The following is a 22,411-nucleotide window of genomic DNA, read 5'->3' as shown; positions in this document are numbered from 1 at the left end:
GGTGTTGGGGGCGCGGCTGGAGATGCTCTAAGCCGTGGCTTGGCTTGGTGTTGAACACAGGTCAAGGGCCTTTGTGTAGTTGGTTGGGGTCGTAATTTTTTTAATGTTACAATTCTCTGTATTCCCCTTTTTAATTGAGGGATAGGTTCAAATCTTGTAAGCCTTTCAAAGGGTGTAACTTATTTCAACTATTTTGGACTAAATCATGTGCATCGCCACCGCTAATATGACGAAGTATTATGGCATGCTTTACTCGGTGGACAAGTCGGTCTGTGTTGGACCATCGGTATCCCTTTATCAAATGGATAGAAGTAGCGACAAATGTTGTTAAGATGGTGGCTTCAGACTACCTTATGTATTGCTTTGTAAGGTCTTTGTAAATAATTAATAAAATGATTGCATGAATCGTTTAGATACAGAGGCCCGAGGTAATCATCCTTTCTAGAAGAAAAAGTCGGTCTCTGCTGCAGCTCGTCTTGAAAATCAAATGGTAGCCTATGACCATAAATAGGGACGCTTAAGAGAACAACTCTATTTATATCTATACACGCATGGTTCTGGGAGACCCGGTGTTCTAAACTGAAACACCGTAGGGAAATCCTCGTTAGTAGCTTTATATTTTATATTAAATAAAGAGATAAAAGGAACGGTCATTGTTTCTTTTTCGAACATAAGGAACGGTCATTATTGTCGTGAGCGGTATCTTCCTAGAGGGTAATAAGCGAGTGACGGTGGAAACCTTAGCCACCGCTGCTTCTAACTTCCACCCCTCGTCCACTCTCCTCACCGCCGCCAGAGCTCGTTGGCGGGATGTCCTCGTCAGTAACTTTATACTTCCTCCGTTCGGAATTACTTGTCTCGAAAATAAATGTATCTAGAACTAAAATAAGTCTAAATACATTTATTTTTGCGACAAGTAATTTCGAACGGAGGGAGTATTCCATAAAGAGATAAATGGAACAGTCATTGTTTTTTTTTTCAAACATAAGGGACGGTCATTGTTGTCGAGAGCGGTATGTTCACATTGATCAACTTTGAAGTGGAGACGCAACAATTTTCTTTAAAAAAAATGAAGGAGGACCCCCGGCCTCTGCATCTGGACGATGCATGCAGCCACTTTATTAATTATTCACACCAGACCTTACAAAATTATACAACAATAAGACCGAAGCCATCGTCTAGGCAACAAACTGTCGCTACTCCTATCCAATTGATGAAGGGATGTTGATAGTCTGGGCTTAATACCAATTAGACCTCGCAGCCAAACCTAACATCTAGGACCTGAGGTCCCAACCAGGACGTCTGCCGGTTATGGGCACCCACCAGTCTGGCGTTCTCCTCAACCAGGACGCCTGCCGGGTATGAGGCCGCCGCAGCCACCTGCCACCAATCCATCTTCAGAGTTGTACTGCTGCATCTACCTTGCCCGGTCTAGTTGCTGCCGCTGCCACCACGACGCCAGACAGCGTCGACCTCCTGGGCGTGTCCATCGCCACACATATGACGCCCAGCCTCCGCTGCTCCATGCCGCCTAGAACCTCTGCCATGAATATGTAGAAAGAAACACCGCTCCACCGAAGAAGCCAACCGCTGGTACCTCGAGCCCAAGTGCATCTCCAAGAATGCCGCCGTCATCCGATCAACTGATTTAGGGTTTCCCCCGGAGGTATTGGGAGGGGTTGGGAGTTTCACCTCGATTATGCCTTCATGAAGGAAACGATGGTAAGGGCATCGTCATCACCGGCTCCGGCTAACGCCCGAATACCTGGTTTTCACCCGGATCCGTCCCAACGAATGCACCCGACAACATGTGCACCGTCTCGACCGACTTCAAAGCCCCAGATCTAGCCACCTAGATCCGGCGACCAACCGCAACAACAGTGCCACCGTAGTAGCCCTGGCGCACCGGCCACTGCTAGAGTGTGCCACCACTTGAGGCTGGGAGGAGGGCTCCCAACCCCACCTCGCCAAACCGCTAGAGCCGCCGAGATGGATCTTGCGCGCTCGTCACCATCTCTGATCCGAACCAATCCGCAATCGGATCGCCGTCACAGATCCGCCTTGGACAGGGACTGCACCACGCCATGCCACCGCGGGAAGCCCGAGCTTCACCTGCCGCCACCATCCAGGGCCACCGCCCCGGGATCCAGACAAAACATCGCCGCTGCCACCGGCCTTGTTCTGCCGCCGGCCACTGCGACCTCCGCCGCCATGGCCATGCAAGCCCTCCGAGCGACCGGCACCACCAGATCTTCCATGAAGCCCGCAGCTCCGCCGCCTCCGCCCCTCACCACCCACCACCTTGCGCCGTCGCCTGAGGAACGACCGCGCCACCGCGTTGCAGATCAGGGCGGAGCGCCCTGGCATCGCGGGAGACCCGCCTCACCCGATGCGACGCAGGAGGGAAGAGGGCCTCTGCCGCCGCCGTCAACCGCCCGGGGCTTCGCCCGGTGGCCTCCTCCAACGGCGGCGGAGGGGAGGAGGAAGATGGAGGCGCCCGACGGCGGTGGGGGCTAGGGTTTCCACCCGAGCCGCCCGGGCGGGGGGCGACGCAGGGGCGGGCGGGGGTGTCGGTACTGCAGTATCTATGCGACCTTGGGACGCAACGATGGGCAACATTTTCTCAAGAGGAAAAATCCAGAGCCTCCAAGGTGCTTGATCATAGGAACAAAGATCTCATGGATAATTAATACGTATGACTGATTCTCATCAAGATTTATGTTCCTAGGCTCCAGCCTCCAGTGAAAACTTTATTCTCATAGAACATATAGGAATAAATTTTTAACTTGAATGAGCACTTCAAAGATGATTTTCCACACATATTTTAATGGTGTTCCACTGATAGATAAACTGTTCCATGAGCACTACCGATTTTTAGCTACGTGTCTTTTACCTGGTGCGCTAATTAGCATAAATTGTTCCAAGATAACATTTTTTGTCTGATAATTTTTTCCACTAATTGTTGTAATGTCCATGGGCAATGTATTTTTTATTTATCATTCAATTAAAAGTTTTATAAATGTTTGACACCATTGTCTAATTTTTCTGTTCATATTTTTTCTGTTTATATTTTGCTCCACTGCTAGTCTCCAAGAATACTTTCAGTGAATTCTTCTAGAAACATTATACTAATAATAGTTAAGGTATATCCCTCGGTTGAAGCTAATGTGGAGTCATATCTTATTTTGAAAACTAATCATACAAACTTAGTTGAATTAATTGACTCTTGATTTGAACCATTAGTTTGAAATAATCGTATATTTGGGTTTTCTATCCTGAAAAAATCAATGTGCCTCCAACATTTGTTACACAAAAATGATAATTTCCTTTTGGCGTTGAGATCTCAAAAACGAGGATACGACGTGGGGGTGTGACAAGCACCCAAGCATATGCATAGTCTCTCCATTTTATTACTGGGAATGTCATAATTAAACATGCTTTCATATTCTTATGTCACATCATATTGTTAGATTTACTTATTTCCATAACATATTGCAGGTACTTCATCGTAATTGACGATGTATGGGATGTGCAAACATGGCAAGCTATGGAGTGTGCACTGGTCAGGAACAGTTGTGGTAGTTTAATAATGACCACAACACGTATAAATGATGTAGCTAAATCTTGCTGCTCATCTGATAAGGATCTTGTCTACAAGATCCAACCACTTAATGATGTTCACTCAAAGAAGTTGTTTTTCAAGAGAATATTTGGTTCAGAAGAAAAGTGTCCCGCTAACTTGAAAGAAGCCTCGGAAGGTATTGTAAAAAGATGTGGTGGTTTACCATTGGCCCTCAATGCCATATCTAGCTTATTGGCTACTGGGAAAACAAAACAAGAGTGGGATCATGTTCAAAGTTCTATCGGCTTTGCTCGTGGCAAAAATTATGAGATTGATGCCATGAATTACATATTATCTCTAAGCTACTTTGACCTTCCCCTCCATCTAAGAAGTTGCCTATTGTACCTGACCATGTTTCCTGAAGATTATGAGATTCAAAAGGAGCGGCTAGTGCACAGATGGATGGCCGAAGGTTTCATCCGTGGTGAAGATGGGGAAGATCTCGTTGAACTAGGAGAAGCATATTTTCATGAGCTTATTAACAGAAGTTTAATACAGGAAGTGGGCATAGGGTATGATGGCAAGGCACAAGCTTGCCGAGTTCATGACACTGTCCTTGATTTCCTCATTTACAAGTCCACCCATGAGAACTTCTGTACCTTGCTGAGCACCCATTCAAAGACAGATAGCAGAGTTCGTCGGTTATCTCTGATGGGAGATGATGATCAAGGAAATCTGGAGCAGCTAGATTTGTCACATGCTCGATCACTTGGTGCTTTTGGGAAATCACGAGAATATTTGCCTTCCCTCGTGAAGTTAAATGCCCTGCGCGTGTTGGACGTATTTCATTGTCATGCATTTAAAAATCATCATATCAAAGATATTGGAAGACTTTTTCAGCTGAGGTACTTGAATCTCTGTTGGACAGTAATATCTGAGCTTCCTAGTCAGATTGGAGACCTAAAGTTTCTGGAGACGCTTGATGTCTTCGGCACAAAATTATCTCATCTTCCTCAATCAGTTACTCAGTTAAGACGCCTAGCACGGCTATTTGTTCCAGCAGGACTGAAATTGCCTGATGGGATTGGAAACATGACGAGCTTGCAAGAGATTAAGGACATAAACACATTTGTGCAATCAGAGAATGTTCTGGAAGATCTGGGAAATCTAACAGATATGAGGAAGCTGAAAATTACCTGGGACTCAGCTAAATCTGACAAAGCAAGTTCGAAGGAAAAAATTTTAGTGTCCTCCCTCTGTAAACTGGACCAGTTCAAGCTTCGTAACCTGGTAGTTTCGATCTTTTTGGCAGAAAATGATTTGACATTCATACGACATCCGTTTTTTCCTTCTCTACATAGCATCAGAGCGATTTTTCTTCGCCGTGGGCAACTCCGTTGGATTTCCAAATGGCTTATTTCACTTGCCAACCTGGAAAATCTAGGTGTGGACGCGGAGGAGATAGAGCAGCAGGATGTTGAGATGGTTGGAAGCATCCCTACTCTGCTGGAATACAATCAGTTCTCTCAATGCGCAGGACCCGTCATCATCAGGGGAGGATTTCAACAGTTACAAAGTCTTGAGTTCGTGTTGACAGTCAGTGGTGGGTTGATGTTTGAAGTGGGGGCTATGCCGAACCTGAAGACGTTTTACCTCCATATTTTCATACATAAGTTTAAACCTGGTGGTTTTGATTTTGGCATCCAGCACCTCTCGAGCCTTGCTTTTCTCCGTGTCGGCATATTTTGTGGTGGCGTAAGGGCTGCAGATGTGGAGGCTGCGGAGGGTGCTTTCAAGAGCATGACCGACGCACACCCTAAGCGTCCTACACTGGAAACTAGTAGAAGACGCACAGAGGACATGCTACAGGATGAGTAAAAAAAGGTTTTTTCCTAATTCATCACGATCTCAATTTGCAATAATGGAATCAGTCCTACAAGTTTCAGTTTCTGTGCCAGAATGGACCGGTGCTCCAGTAGCATGGGTCTGTGTCCCAGTGTAAATAAAGGGTGAAACAAGATGCTGCATCCCTTTAGCTTTTAATAACCTGTAATAGATTAATGTATCAGCCGTAGCTCGAGTTTTTTTTTTTGTTCTTTCTGTTATGATTTATTATTCCTTTCCTTGCACGCATATGGTTATGCACTCATCCTGTTCCAAAGACCTCGGTATGTAATTATGTTGTGAAAATAAATGGGCAAGTATTGTCATTTTTGTGTGATGCAAGACCGGTCAGTGCCAAAGTTTCATCCTGTGTTGTGAGTTATTACATTCTGAGTAATGTCACTGTTGAAAAATATACTAGCTAGATAGCTAGGATGAAGAATAAAAGCAAGCTACTTCACACAGAATATACTCCCTCCGTCCCCGATTACTTGGCACGGAAATTGATAAAAATGGATGAGCCTAGAACTTAAAGTACTCTAGATACATCCATTGCTACGACAAGTAATATGGACGGAAGGAGTATCATTTTTCATGTTACCATATTCATAGTACTCGAAGAAATTACATAGGGGCACTAAACTTAGAACACGGGTACAGTTTGGTTCAAACAAGCCCCCATTCGTCCTGGTTTTGTCGCATGCTCGATCAATCGGTACATTTGGTTATTCTCGGGAATATTTGCCTCCTCTTACCAGGTCAAATGCTATGTGTGTGTTGGAAGTAAGTTACTGCTTTGCATTGGGTAATCAACATGTCAAAGATATTGGAAAACTTCTCCAGTTGAGGTTCCTGGACATCTCTTTGACAGATATAGCTGAACTTCCTAAACGAATTGGAGACTTGGAGTATCTAGAGACACTAGATGTATCAGGCACAAGATTAGTTTAGCTGCCTGAATAAGTTATTTGGCTAAAATGGCTGGCATGTCTGTTTGTTGAAAAAAAAAACTAAATTGCTTGATAAGATAGAAAACACGGAACATGTTTAGTTGCCTGCATATAGGCCAACCAGGCTCGCGCGGGAAGATTGTGGCCCGTTTGGTTGCCTACGTTCATTATTGGCCCTGCATAGCACGGAACTCAAAGCACCTCTAGGCCCAGGGGCGGAGCCCAATGGGCTTACCCTGATGCACATGCATCATGGTCCGAAATAATTTTTACTAGTACCCACCATACAAAGAAGGCCTGTGCATCAGGTACGGTGGTGACCAGTGCATCAGGGTCCAAAATTCTATCCCAGGATCACGCGCACAAACACGACCGCTCCTAGCTTCCAAGCCTGCCCCGCTCGTCCGCAGCCCATACGTCGTAGGTTCGATCGATCGGTTACACCATAACGCAGCATCTAAAAAAACTAGGCAGTTCTAGGGAACGACGATGGGGTTCCCAATCCCTAATTCCCACGGACGCCCAATGACGGCAGTTAACAGTAGCACTCACCACGCCGCACAAGAGGAGGCGGGAGCTGCCGGTGATCGGCACCACGCCAACGCCCTGACGCTGATGGAACGCCCAGGCGCATAGGCAAGACCTGTCCATCGATAGCTGCAACTACGCCGACACTTCCCGCTCTTTGCCCGATTGTCCATCTACATGTTGCAACATACCCTAATTTCCAGGTAGTGCCTTTGCCGTTGCCAAAGTTTCTAAATACTTTTACAAAATAGTTATTAATTTTTGTCATTTTTTTCATGAATTTGTATCGAGATAAATCAAACTCTATTCAAGTATACGATTTTTGGCAAAACATGTGGATTGTCTAGGGTTTTAACTTGACAATATGCCATGTCTCATGTGCAACTTTTAAATTTTTATTTATCAACTGCAGATATCCTATGGAGAATTTTTTTCTCAAAGAAAAGCACTATTCCAAAATGTTCTAGCCAGATGTAAAGGGAAGAAGAGATTCAGTATGATCCAGGCAAGAAGAAATTGATAGAACATTTCGACCATCCTAATTTGAAGAACATATTTGCAATCACCTCAATGATGAAATCTTTAGTGATGATATTATTTATTATGTTCAAATTGAAGAAGTGAAAAGTATCACCAATGCTCAAGGAAGCAAATCTATTGAAAGGTAATCAAGAAATGCAAGACATTTTTTTGAAGTAATTTTTGTCCTTTCTTCCAACCTTATAGTTAGCAGAATTGGTAACTTTTGAATTTATACATCATCTTCTAATTATGTGGATAATCTACAGTAGAAGTTACGAAACATATCTCTACTTAGTACAATGTAGTACGAAAATTTTGTGTTATGTTATAGAGGTGCATCAGGGTGACCGGAGCTCCAGCTCCGCCCCTGTCTAGGCCTGTCTCGCTACGAACGCTAGAACCGACAGTATCTTCAGAGCCAGGCCCGCACGATGTACATATGCGGCGGGGCCTGCACGCGAGGAGCCACGCTCGAGAAACCATGTTGCTTCCAAAAGCGCTGGAGTTATTAATTACCCTCAACTTCCCTCACTGCTCTCTCTCTCTCCCCTCTCTCCCTCTCTCCACTCTCATCAACGGCGGCAGCGGCGGTGCTGTTCAGCAGATCGGAGAACAACAGGGCGACCTCCGACTCCTTCACCGGCATGCGCATCATCACCTCCATCACTTTGGTAATGGTAGTAAGCACTTTTTCACCTCCTCACATACTCATTTACATTCGATCTGCATTAGGGGAATGGGGAATTGGGATATCTGGGTAAATAGCAATAGGAGTCACTACTAGGGAAAAGCCTAGCATTAGAGCTGGTTTTTGGGCTAGCAGACCGCGCTACTGCTACGACGCTACAGCTAAAGAGTAGCAGTAGCGTTGGTTCAACCGCGCTACTGCTATACCTACTTAACAGTAGCGCTTTATTAAGAACGTGCTACTGGTAGTTAATAGCAGCGCTGCTCTACCCGCTCTACTACTATTATTATGTATTATAGTTCTTTTTTATTTTATGTCGTATTCGTACACCATTATATAAGTTCTCATACAGTAGCAAATTAGAGATTGTTATTACATCATAATGAGTTATTTGGTCACTTTGAATCCATCCACTTGAAACTAATCCGCGGTTCTTTCACTTAATGATGTAATAACTCATCATCGTCATCATCATAATAATAATATCATTAACAACATATTATCATAATACATTGTTGTCATATAACAACTCATAATCATCATCATTTTCGTCCCTGAGACATTATATAACAACTTTGTCACTAGTTATAATAACAACTCCTCATCATCATCATAGTACTCATAATCACTACTACTCCTCCTACTCATCATCATAAACTCTAACACATTGTAGCACATAATAACAACTTCCCATCATCATCATACTCATATATAATCAACACTAACTAATTTTTTAATACCTAGGACCTACTCCTCTCTCCTAGGGAATACCATAAATAGATATACGGTCCATATCCATGATGTCTACTACGTAACCTTCTTCTTGTAGACGTTGTTGGCCCTCCAAGTGTAGAGGTTTGTAGGACAGTAGCAAATTTCCCTCAAGTGGATGACCTAAGGTTTATCAATCCGCGGGAGGCGTAGGATGAAGATGGTCTCTCTCAAACAACCCTGCAACCAAATAACAAAGAGTCTCTTGTGTCCCCAACACACCCAATGCAATGGTAAATTGTATAGGTGCACTAGTTCGGCGAAGAGATGGTGATACGAGTGCAATATGGATGGTAGATATAGGTTTTTGTAATCTGAAAATATAAAAACAGCAAGGTAACAAGTGGTAAAAGTGAGCGGAAACGATATTGCAATGCTTCAAAACAAGGCCTAGGGCTCATACTTTCACTAGTGGAAGTTCTCTCAACAAGGATAACATAATTGGATCATATAACTATGCCTCAACATGCAACAAAGAGTCACTCCAAAATCACTAATAGCGGAGAACAAACGAAGAAATTATTGTAGGGTACGAAACCACCTCAAAGTTATTCTTTCCGATCAATCCATTGGGCTATTCCTATAAGTGTCACAAACAGCCCTAGAGTACGTACTAAAATAACACCTTAAGACATACATCAACCAAAACTCTAATGTCACCTAGATACTCCAATGTCACCTCAAGTATCCGTAGGTATGATTATGCGATGTGCATCACACAATCTCAGATTCATCTATTCAACCAACACAAAGAACTTCAAAGAGTGCCCCAAAGTTTCTACCAGAGAGTCAAGACGAAAACGTGTGCCAACCCCTATGGATAAGTTCACAGGGTCACTGAACCCGCAAGTTGATCACCAAAACATACATCAAGTAGATCACGTGATATCCCATTGTCACCACAGATAAGCACATGCAAGACATACATCAAGTGTTCTCAAATCCTTAAAGACTCAAACCAATAAGATAACTTCAAAGGGAAAACTCAATCCATTACAAGAGAGTAGAGGGGGAGAAACATCATAAGATTCAACTATAATAGCAAAGCTCACGATACATAAAGATCGTGCCGTATCAAGAACACGAGAGAGAGAGAGAGAGAGAGAGAGAGAGAGAGAGAGAGAGAGAGATCAAACACATAGCTACTGGTACATACCCTCAGCCCCGAGGGTGAACTACTCCCTCCTCGTCATGGAGAGCGCCGGGATGACGAATATGGCCACCGGTGAGGGATCTCCCCTCCGGCAGGGTGCCGGAACAGGGTCCCGAGAGGTTTTTGGTGGCTACAGAGGCTTGCGGCGGCGGAACTCCCGATCTAGGTTTATTTCTGGGGGTTTCTATATTTATAGAAAATTTTGGCGTCGGTCTCATGTCAGGGGGTCTCCGAGTCGTCCACGAGATAGGGGTCGCGCCCAGGGGGGTAGGGCGCGCCTTCCACCCTCGTGAACTGCTCGGGGTTCTTCTGGCCCAACTCTTTCACTTTAGGGGCATCTTTTGGTCCATAAAAAATCATCAAAAATTGGCACGTCAATTGGAATCCGTTTGGTATTCCTTTTCTGTAAAACTCAAAAAACAAGGAAAAAAGAAACTGCACTCGGCTCTAGGTTAATAGGTTAGTCCCAAAAATCATATAAAATAGCATATAAATGCATATAAAACATCCAAGATGGATAATATAATAGCATGGAACAATAAAAAAATATAGATACATTGGAGACGTATCAAGCATCCCCAAGCTTAATTCCTGTACGTCCTCGAGTAGGTAAATGATAAAAACAGAATTTTTGATGTGGAATGCTACCTAACATATTTATCAATGTAATCTTCTCTATTGTGGCAAGAATATTCAGATCCATAAGACTCAAAACAAAAGTTTAATATTGACATGAAAACAATAATACTTCAAGCATACTAACAAGGCAATTATGTCTTCTCAAAGTAACATAGCCAAAGAAAGCTTATCCCTACAAAATCATATAGTTTGTCTATGCTCCATCTTCGTTACACAAAATATTCAAATCATGCAAACCCCGGTTTCAACCAATCAATTGTTTCATACTTTAGTATTTTCAAACTTTTTCAACTTTCACGCAATACATGAGCGTGAGCCATGGATATAGAACTATAGGTGGAATAGAATGGTGGTTGTGGAGAAGACGAAAAAAGAGGAGATAATCTCACATCAACTAGGCGTATCAACGGGCTATGGAGATTCCCATTAATAGATATAAATGTGAGTGAGTAGGGATTGCCATGCAACAGATGCACTAGAGCTATAAGTGTATGAAAGCTCAAAAATACTAAGTGGGTGTGCATCCAACTTGCTTGCTCATGAAGACCTAGGGCATTTGAGGAAGCCCATCATTGGAATATACAAGCCAAGTTCTATAATAAAAAATTCCCAGTAGTATATGAAAGTGAAAACATAGGAGACTCTCTATCATGAAGATCATGGTGCTACTTTGAAGCACAAGTATGGTAAAAGGATAGTAGCATTGCCCCTTCTTCCTTTTTCTCTCTCTTTTTTTTGATTGGCTTCTTTGGCCTCTTTTTTCTTTTTCCTTTTGGTTGGCTTCTTTGGCCTCTTTTTTTATTTCCTCACATGGGACAATGCTCTAATAATGATGATCATCACACTTCTATTTACTTACAACTCAAGAATTACAACTCGATACTTAGAACAAAATATGACTCTATATGAATTCCTTCGGCGGTGTACCAGGATGTGCAATGAATCAAGAGTGACATGTATGAAAGAATTATGAAAGGTGGCTTTGCCACAAATACGATGTCAACTACATGATCATGCAAAGCAATATGACAATGATGAAGCATGTCATAATAAACGGAACGGTGGAAGGTTGCATGGCAATATATCTCGGAATGACTATGGAAATGCCATAATAGGTAGGTATGGTGGCTGTTTTGAGGAAGGTAAATGGTGGGTGCATGGTACTGGTGAAAGTTGTGCGGCACAGGAGAGGCTAGCAATGGTGGAAGGGTGAGAGTGCTTATAATCCATGGACTCAACATTAGACATAAAGAACTCACATACTTATTGCAAAAATCCACATGTCATCAAAACCAAGCACTACGCGCATGCTCCTAGGGGAAGGGTTGGTAGGAGTTAACCATCGCCCGATCCTGACCTCCACACATAAGGAGGAAAATCGAAGAGATACCTCATGCTTCAAATTTGTTACACAACGGTTACCATACGTGCATGCTACGGGACTCACAAACCTGAACACAAGTATTTCGCAAATTCACAATTACTCACTAGCATGACTCTAATATCACCATCCTCATATCTCAAAACAATCATAAAGAATCAAACTTCTCATAGTATTCAACGCACTTTATATGAAAGTTTTTATTATATCCCTCTTGGATGCCTATCATAGTAGGTCTAAATTTATAACAAAAGCAAATTACCATGCTGTTCTAAAAGACTCAAAATAATATAAGTGAAGCATGAGAGTTCATCTATTTCTTCAAAATAAAACCACCGTCGTTCTCTAAAAGATATAAATGAAGCACTAGAGCAAACGACAAACTACTCCAAAAGATATAAGTGAAGCTCAATGAGTAGTCTTATAATTATGCGTAACTATGTGAAGACTCTCTAGCATTTAAGAACATATCTTGGGATATTATTTAAACATCAAGCAAAACAAAGTAAAATAAAATGACTCTCCAAGCAAAATACATATCATGTGGTGAATAAAAATATAGCTCCAAGTAAAGTTACCGATGAACGAAGACGAAAGAGGGGATGCCTTCCGGGGCATCCTCAAGCTTAGTCTCTTGGTTGTCCTTTAATATTACCTTGGGGTGCCTTGGGCATCCCCAAACTTAGGCTCTTGCCACTCCTTATTCCATAGTCCATCGAATCTTTACCCAAAACTTGAAAACTTCACAACACAAAACTCAACAGAAAACTCGTAAGCTCCATGAGTATAAGAAAATAAATCACCATTTTTGGTACTGTTGTGAACTCGTTCTAAATTAATATTGGTATAATATCTACTGTATTCCAACTTCTCTATGGTTCATATCCTCCGATACTACTCATTGATTCATCAAAATAAGCAAACAACACATAGAAAACAGAATCTGTCAAAAACAGAACAGTCTGTATTAATCTGTAACTGTCGAATACTTTTGTAACTCCAAAAATTCTTAAATAAATTGGTGGACGTGAGGAATTTGTCTATTAATCTTCTTAAAAAAGAATAAACTCAAAAGCACTCTTCTGTTAAAAATTAAAATTATTCTCCTGAGCGCAAAGTTTCTGTATTTTACAGCAAGATCGCATTAACTTTCACCCAAGTGTTCCCAAAGGTTCTACTTGGCATTTTATTGAAACAAATGCTATAAAACATGATTACTACAGTAGCTTAATCATGTGGACACACAATAACAGTAGGGGTAAATATTGGTTTGTCTCCCAACAAGCGCGTTTATTTAATGCCTTTTTATCTAGGCATGATGATTTCAATGATATGCTCACATAAAAGATAAGAATTGAAATATAAAGAGAGCATTCTGAAGAATATGACTAGCACATTTATGTCTAACCCACTTCCTATGCATAGGAATTTTGTGAGCAAAAAACTTGTGGGAACAATAATCAACTTGCATAGGATGGCAAAACAAGCATAACTTCAAGATTGATATAATGTCCGAGAAAATAGTGGCTGATGTTTGCAACGAGCGTTGGATTGCATGCTTTCATATCAGTGTCCGTCCCTCTGTCCCGATGTAAAAACGTACTCCGTCCATTTTTATTTAATCCGCATATTATCTTTAGTCAAAGTCAAGCTTTATAAACTTTGACAAAATTTATGAACAAAAATATTAACATATATAATAAGAAATCAATATTATTAGATTTACGAAGTTTGACTTCAGTCAACTCTAATATACAGAGTAAATAAAAACGAAGGGAATATATTTGCGGGACAAATATACAGGTTAGCGTTGAAGGTGCCCTTAGCAAGTAATTTTACTGACATTTGCTCCGGTTCTTCTTTAATAGTGAGTGGAACTTCTGTACTTATTATTATTATTATTATTATTATTATTATTATTATTATTATTATTATTATTATTATTATAGTATAAATCTCACCATGATTTGATACATGGGTCGTCCCTCAGTACTATAATCTGGGGTTGTGCGGAGTTTTGATCTTTGGCAAGAATTCGTTTCATCAGGAGCTTGACAAACTAATCAATGGGTCGGGTTTGATTCAAATTTGTACTCGGTACTGAAAGAAACTCGGCGACCTTCACATTTTGCCTAGTACTAGCCAAAAAGTACTCGGCGAAAGAAAGAAACTCGGCAGTGCCTCATGTTCGTGGAGTTCCTGCAAACAAAAACTTGGCAAAGACTAACAGGTGGGCCCCATGGACGAGCAGCCGACTTATGCGTCATGGCGTTCTACGGTTGCCGGGCTTCTACTAAAGAAAAGTTGGCAATCATTTTATTTGCTTATCTTTTTTAATTATGAAATTCCAGTGGTCGCATGGAATAGTACTCGGCAAAAAAATGATAGTGGGGCCCACGGTAGATGTGGCGACAACAACTCGAAAGTTGGGCTTCCTATGCCGAGTTCCAAAACTTGGCAAAGGGCAGGCATTTTGTCTCCCCTGCAAAATACTAGACCTGAGCGCTTGCGTGTGCGCGGGCTTGCTAACCACAAAAATCAAGTGCGACCTACCTCCTCTCCTCCTCCGCCGCACCGCTGCCATGAAGAGTGTGGCCACAGCCATCATCGTGAGTGCCAGCTCGGCGACGGGCATCGTTGTGAGCGCCACCTCGGCTGTGGGCACTGCTGATTACGTGCACACGTGGCCAAACATGCTAGAGCCAAAGGTGGGCTGTAGTGGTGACTTTGGCCCACATAGACACGCGGTGGGGGCGGCGGTAACCGACGAGCGTCGCGACCATTGGGATAGTGCCCGTGGGCCTCCGGTGAGCCCAAGCCTCCGAGAGCATGCAGCCCGAACAGCCGCGACTCGACCTCCTCTTGCCATCATCCGGTCCCTGCCTCCATCTCCCGCAACGAGCGAGCACCTCCTTGCGGCCCAGGTGGAAGAAATTGATGACAACGTGGACCAATTAACGGCCGTGTCGGCGGTTCCTCATACGCAGCACCGTGGCTCTGACCAGTGGTGAGGGAGGAGATGGGGGGCACTGGGGAGGGGCCTCGTCGGCCGGCGACGGTGCGCGCAACCGAACAGGGCGGCGGTAGCCCCCCCTCCTCCCGCGGTTGTGCTTTTAGACGGATGGGCGCGGGAAGGTGCGACCGAACGGCATGGCGGTGAGATGCGCCCTCTCCTGTGAGTGGTGTGTGTGGCTGGCGGGGTGGGAGAGAGAGTGTTGGGGATGGAGGATTTGTTCATGACGAAACGACGAAAGGAGCTTCTAACGAATGATTCTGAGTCTGAGTGGTCTCTTTCTCTGCTTTGAGATTTGTGCAAATCATCTAATGGTAAAAAAGCGTTCGGGGCAAGGAGCAGAAATATGGCACATTTGGGAGTTACAGAGTCGGAAAACAAACCATTGACAAAAAAAAGGAAATGAACACCGGATGAAGAAAAAAGAGAGCATACAGTTAAGCACAGAGGCTCAGATCATGCCTGCAACCACAATTCGACCCGAAGAAGGAGAACAACGTCACGCTAAAATGTTTTGGTCGAAGGACCTTGTTATATACTTCAGGGGTGCTTTGTACTACATTTTTTCCTTTATAATAGATCGATGGACCTACTAAAAAAAAGACCATGCGGTCGACTGAGATTCACCAAACCAGTTATTTATGTGGACTCATAGTGTGTACGGTGTGGGTGTGGCTTGGCTAGACTTAGAAGTTAGAAGACTGCCGGGAAGGGGCTGAGGCGAAGCGAAGGGCGCAGCATGAGAGGGTGCTTGCGTGCGCACACCAGCCTGTCGGCTTCCTCCATGTCTATCACCACCGCCGGTTTTGCATGACCGTCCCAGGGAGGGATCATGGCCCAGTCGAAGCACTGCACGAGCGCGGCCACAACTGCTGGCACGGACTGAAGCGCAAGCCCCATGCCAGGGCACCCTCGGAGACTGCTGACGCCGAGCAAGCTTGGCGCGCAGACGATGAAGGTGGCGGCGGGGCCCTCGCCGCCTCGCCTCGTCCGTGGGGGGCTTCTGGATCTGGGGCGGCGGCCCCGGCTGGTGAGGCGTCGCCGGTTTCGGCATCCGGTGGCGCGGGCGCAGGTCGGCGGTTCTCGGCCGTATGGACGGCAAGATCCCCGAAGAATGCGGGCCAGTGCGCGGCGGCTGCGTGTGCTTCGGCTGCGTCAGATCTGGCCGTCCCCACTGCTCTCCCTCTCCAGCAAGCTCCTTCCCTCCCTAGATCCGGCCTGCCTCGTCGGGGGTCCTCGGTCTGCTCGGGTGGGAGTGGGTGTCCGGATGCAGGACCGGGGGAAACCCCAGCCTGCCTTGCCGGCGGCGACGGCGGCGACGCCCGCGGGCGCCGCGCACCTTCCCGGAGGCGCCGTTTCAGGTCTTGCTCCCCATCCCCCTCCCCTTTGTCTCCCGGGAGAAATCCTCAATCTTGTTGGGCAGTGGCGACGCCCTTGGCACCGTAACCTTCTTGAAGGCGCTGTCTTGGGAACAAAGATGGGTTGTAGGCTTCGCTGTGGTGTAGGTGGAGTGTGGCGGCGGCGACAGCGTGCGTCCAACGGTGGCGGTGTCTTCCTTGGTGCTGGGTCAAGGTGTTATGGTGCTCTTCGCCGGGCTGCAGTTTATTCCTCCGGTGCCCTTGGATCTTCCAGGACGGGAGGGGATAGGGTTCCCCTCCTACGGTGGCGGAACTTCAGCTTGTCGAGCGAGCCGAAGCTCCCAATTTGGTCTTGGCCCTAGCTGCTGCCCATTTGTACATTCTGACCGCTCGCCCTCTTCCATGTCAGAAACTTTGGCATTTGGTGTTGCTCTGCTCTAGGTGAGTTCGGCGTCGGCATGTCGGGAACGCCTGGTTCCGCACAGGTGGTTTCTTCGAGGCCATCCATCTAGGCTCTAGGGTGAGCATGTCCATCGCTCAACGGTGCGGCGCCTTCGAGCCAGGCGAGGAGGCAGGGGCCTTCTTTGACGATGGATCTGGATGGATGTGTCTTTATTCAAGCCCAGGTTTTGGCAACGGCGTGCCTTGCATCGTCGTCGGTGCACTCTCCTGACCAGGACTTCGCTTTCGCCTTGGTTTTCGGCGTGCAAGAGGATAGTGGCATCTCCAAGCTATATGCTTTTCGCCAATCTTTCTATCTAGGTTGTTGTATGTGCATTGTGAGCTGTTCCCTGGCGCCCCTGTATCTTTGCTGTTTGTTCTTATTTTTCTTTATTTGGTGTTTGGTGTTATTTGAAGTTGTAATCCTGGCCGGTTGATGGCTTTGTTAATTCAAAGCCGGACTCTTCTAAAGCCTTCGTTCTAAAAAAAAGGTACTGGAAGTGCTGGCCGCGCGGATCCAACACCTCGTTGCATCCGGCGGCCATGAACCGCTCCGGCCGGAATTCTAGAGGGGTGTCCCAGTAGGCCGGGTCACGCCCAATGGACCACAGGTTGATGAACACCAGCGTGCTGGCCGGGACCGTAAACCCACCGCCCGCGGCAACCTCCATCTCCTCCGTCGACTGCCGGTGTGCGATCGGTGCCGCAGGGCGTAGGCGCAGTGTCTCCTTGTACGCCGCCTGCAAGTAGGGCAGGTTTGACTATCCTTTCATGGCCAATCACCACGTCGATCTCCTCACGGACTTTGTGGAGGCACTCTGGGTGGTTCATCAGCTCCGCGAGCATCCACTCGATCATCACCGCCGATGTATCGGAACCAGCAGTGACCACGTCCTATCTCCGCATGTATGATCGACCAGAATTAACGGCAAAAGACCAAGGAAATTAGTTGGGAAATATTTGATCTTACCATGACAAAGGCTTTGATCTTCTCCCTGGTGAGCTTCACCTCCCCCATCTTGTCATCCTCCATCTTGTCCATCAGGATGTCTAGCAAGTCGTTGCTGCTCTCCACCGGCTCTCCTTCTCCTTCACTATGCATCCTCCTGGCTTCACGTGCCTCCTCCTTGTGCCTCATCATGTCCTCGAGTAGTGCGTCAAAGCGGCAGTGGACGTCTGCGGAACGGTGTCCGAGTCACTGGAGGTCCCAGTCGCGGCATATTGCCACGTAGTCCTCGATGTTGAATGCGCCGACGAGCTCTGCCACAGCCTTCACTAGCGCTTGTGCCTCCTCCAAGACACTCTCGGGCACGTTGCTCGCCATCATCCTCATAATGGACGTGTTGGACAGCCGGATCAATGCGGCGGAGAGATCCATAACCTCGAGCGACGATGATGTCGCCTGATGGAGTACACTCTGCAGTAGCGACAGGAGTCCAGCACGACGGACGGGGCGGAGCTGGTTGATTGTGCGGGGCCCAAGGAGCTCGGACATGCACAACCGCTTCATGAACTGCCTGTGTGGGCCGTAGGGAGCGAAGGCGAAGCCATCGGAGCCATAGGCGAGCTGACGCGCCACGGCAGTGACCAGTGAGCGACTTTCGGTGTACAAAAGTAGGGGCTCTCTTTTTGACCCCTTTACTTGTGCACGGGCAGTCAGAGCCTCCCGCCACGGGCACGCACAGACATGGCAGGAAAGGGAAGCCGGAGAGAAGCCGAGGCCGCAAGACAAACAGAGCAACGACAAGGACCAAGGCCACGAAGATCGAATGGGCGACGCAGGTTTCCCCGGCAAGGACCCTTGCCGGGGCAGCACGCCCACGCCAACTGAGTGAGCCACGTTCACGACATCCCTTGCTTCTCGCAAGAACGGCTCCTCGGTGGAGGAGTAGAAGCGCTGGTCCCCTTCGGTCAAGTGACTTCGAGCCCACTAACGCTGAGTAGTCGCGTTGGGACAGGGTTAGGGAGGCACCTCCGTGGTGGCATGCAGATCTTTGTGAAGACATAAAGCAATCAAGATCAAATGGGGATAGGAAGGCAACCATCCTCACCGACGAGACCCACAAGACCCCTGGCAAGATCCTTGTCGGGAAAGTCAGCGCGCCACGGCAAGACCCTTGCCGGGCCCCCTGGCAAGACCCTTGCCGGGCCACCCGGCAAGACCTTCGCCAAGCGCATCGGCGGAGCCACTGCTAGGCCCGCGCCAGCCAAATCTTCACCGCCATTCGCATACAGCTGCCGACCCAACCAACTGGGCAGGCACCTGCGTGGCAGCATGCAGACCTTCGTGGAGGCTCCACCACCGCGCCACCTCAGCTGCCTGCCTGCCTACATGGCGCTGCATGCATTGCTGGCCGGGGTGCGTGTCGAAGCCAAGAGGGGCGGCGTCGGACGGGACGGGCCTCACCCCCGTCCCCCAATAAAGTGACGGACACCTAAGCCCCCCATTTAATGCGTCTTGTCCTGTAATGCTAGTGATAACCTTGCAATGCTGTAGCACTTTCCACCTCCTGTGTGCCACTGTGGTAGCCCCTTTCGCCTATAAAAGGAGGCCCATGGCATACTGAGAGGGGATTCGGCTCTTTTGAACCTCGCAGCACCCAGAGCTAGTTCGAGAGCTCAAGAACACCAATACAACCACCAAAGCAGGATCGTAGGGTTTTACGATCTTTGCGGCCCGAACCTGGGTGAATCCCCTGTGTGCTATCTCCTAGTCCCGCTCTTCTCACGATTCCGCGCCCCACAACCGTAGAAGGGATTCCAATGATCCCTAGGCGTCGTTTCCCACCGACATCCTTGGCGCGCCAGGTAGGGGGCGCAATTGTGAGAATCCGGTCTAGCAGTTGGCCTAGCTGTTCTTCGTCGCCACGGCTCTTGCGGAGAAGGCGGCCAAGGGGGCGGCGCTGCCCGTTGGCACGAAGTGCATCGAGACGGCGAGGAGAGAGCTAACTCATGCTGAATTTTGAGTTCTTTTCTTTAAATATAGAGTTATTATCCTCGACGGTTCGGCCTATGTATGGGAAGCCTGAACGCAGAGGGGCCCTCCTGCGATCAGCTACGCCCTTGTTCTGTTTCGAGTCCGCTCAACAGTCCAAGCAGCCACGTCGAGAGCGGCAGGGTAGCCTTCCGCCATCAGCAGCGCTCTCGGTTCTGACTCGAGTCAAGCTCGACAGATCGAGCGGCCGCGCCAAGGGCGGTGAGGTGCTTTTCCCGGCAACAAGCACACCCGGCGGGCTAATGAGGATCCGTCCTCAAGGCGCCGCCCAGGGTTTACGTGCCAGCAAGCGTGCCCAGTTAGCGTGGGGTGAACATACAAAGGAAAATCGAACAGGAAAATAACATGCATAGTTTCAGGGGCATTACAGAGTTATGTTCTACAAATTGCCGCCGCGGTTCTAACAAAAGATAGCACTGTCTTGGTCATGAACCTGCAGCGGCGATGGAGAACGGGATGCCTAGTCCCGGCGCTGGCCCTCCACCCTCTTGATTTTGTCGATGCGGCTGAGGATGGGCTGGATGCGCTCATTGAGCGCCGCGATGTCGGCGTCCCCCGGCAAGCTCTTCAGCATAGATCCGAAATCGAGGTCTGGGTGCCAGTGCGCGATCTTGGTGAGCACCCTTGTCATGGACCCCCAGCAGAGTATCCGGGATTCCTCGGCCAGGGAGGCCGCCCGGTTGGAGTGGAGCCGCTTCAAGGCCCCAACAACCCTCTCAAAGTATATTGTCAGGCTGACATTGGGGCTCAGGTTCACTTCCGGGGCGTACTCCATGCCCGGCACCCCCATGATGGCCAGATGGTCGGCGGCCGAGTTTGCGACGGTGGCAAGGAGCTCAAGCTAGAGTTTCTCGCCCGCCTTGAGATCCTCGAGGTTGGCGGTCTCATTCCTCAGCAGTTGTTTTTCCATCTCCAGCTCCATGGCCAGGATCCTCTCCCGGGTCATGGCCCCCGACAGCGTCTCCTCAAGCTCTCCCAACTTCAGCTTGAGATCTTTGATGGAGGCATTGGCTTCGGAGAGCTCTCCAGACTTGTTGATGACCTTGCCTTGCGTCTCCTGGGCCATTGAATGCACCATTGAGCGTGTGCTTCTCCTGGGCCAGCTTGAGAGCTTGCTCCTCTAGCTCCTTCACCTTGCCGGCGTGGGCCTGAGCTAGAGCGTTGAGTGCCTCTTGATGCCTCCGCTCCAGCTCCTGGTTCCGCTGCAGGATGAGCTTGTCCACCTCCTCGTCCTTGCCGCGGAGCGTGGCAGCAAGTTTCTCCTCGCGCTCGGCGAGGTCCTCCTCCTGGGTCTTCTGGGCGGCCTCGTGCTGGGATCGGACGGCTTCAGCTTCATCGTCCAACCTCTTCGCAATCTCCTGGGCCTTCTCGACGCCGGCCAGCTTCAGGGTGCGCTCCACCTCACGGTTGGCCAGCTCACCCTGGGCGGCCTTCAGTTCGTCCTGGGCCTCGCGGAACCAGTCCTGCGCCTCGGCGACGCGCCCCCAAAGTCCTCCTCCATCTTCTCCACCACCACCGTCCTGGACTTGGCCTTGTCCAGGAGAGCGCGGTGGAGCGCCTGGAGCTTCCGGAAGCTGGCCCCCATGGCTTGGAGCAGCAGCTCCTCCTGGGAGCCGGCGCCGCGAGCGCCCGGCTCATCAACAACGTCGAGCCCGGCCGCGGCAAGCATCTCCTCGTCGAACACCTCTCCCTCAAAGGGAGCCCTGGTGCTCGACGCGCCCAGGAGATGGACGAAGAGGTCGTCGCTGAACCTCAGGTACCTGCCGGAGCCAGAAGCAGCGGAGGAAGAGTGCAGGTCAAACGCCACCTCCTCGGCAGTGGCCTTGCCGGTGTCCCCGGCAGGCCCCTTGTCGGGCTCTTCGGCGGGTCCCTTGGCGGCGTCTTCAGTGGCGCCCCTAGCGCTCTCCTCGGCGGCGATCTTCTCCGCCTCCGCGCGGCCTCCGCGACAACATCCTTGATGGTGGTGTCGACGTCCTCCGAGGGGAGGTCTGGACGCCAAGAAAGGGATGGGGCGGAGCCAAGATCGATGGTCAATGAGGAAAATAAGAATGCAAGGAGAAGAGGAGAGCGAGCGGCTTACCCGTGCCGGGCCGAGAGGCAGAAGCCCCTTCTCTGCCAAAGTTTGGCGTCGAGGAAAAGCCACCGGCGCCTGTGTTCTCCTCTCCCTCCTCCGTGTGCACGGCCTCGGTGCTTGGTGTCCTTGCCGGGGACGCCCCTTGGGGCAGCGTAGTCGACAGGGGTGGCACGATCGGAGAAGCCCTCCGGGGCTCCCTTTGGTGCTGCTCCTCTCCTGCATCCACGGCATGGTTAACACTGAAGCATCGACCATGACGCCCGTTGATAGAGAGCGGGTGGTGGACTTATGCTGGGGGCTGGGCTGGGGGCTGCTGTCCGGGCTGCTCGACACCACTAGTGGCGTACTGGAGGTGCCTACCGGGGGCTGGCCACTCGCTGAAATCCTGGCCCTCTTTATCCTCTGGGCCAGCGTCTCCGTATCTCTGCAAGACGAAGACAAGTAAGCAACAT

At 48.3% G+C, this 22,411-nt stretch overlaps 1 protein-coding gene and 1 pseudogene across 1 annotated transcript in view; one reads left to right on the top strand and one right to left on the bottom strand.

Annotated features, from left to right (window-relative positions):
- The window catches only part of LOC119316232 (disease resistance protein RGA5-like), a 13,294-nt gene extending 7,522 nt beyond the window's left edge, over window positions 1-5,772 (top strand). Inside the window, exon 3 of the mRNA XM_037590545.1 lies at window positions 3,499-5,772. Within this exon, the coding sequence (XP_037446442.1) occupies window positions 3,499-5,440 (1,942 nt within the window). The 3' untranslated portion in view covers window positions 5,441-5,772. The remainder of the gene's footprint in view (window positions 1-3,498) is intronic.
- A 10,012-nt stretch (window positions 5,773-15,784) lies between these two features.
- The window catches only part of LOC119349999, a 10,698-nt pseudogene continuing 4,071 nt past the window's right edge, over window positions 15,785-22,411 (bottom strand).

The sequence above is a fragment of the Triticum dicoccoides genome, chromosome 1B (genome assembly GCF_002162155.2).
Source record: "Triticum dicoccoides isolate Atlit2015 ecotype Zavitan chromosome 1B, WEW_v2.0, whole genome shotgun sequence".
Taxonomy (NCBI): Eukaryota; Viridiplantae; Streptophyta; class Magnoliopsida; order Poales; family Poaceae; genus Triticum; species Triticum dicoccoides.
The sequence above is the reverse complement of the archived record's forward strand: the minus strand, read 5'-3'. Positions and strand labels throughout refer to the sequence as shown.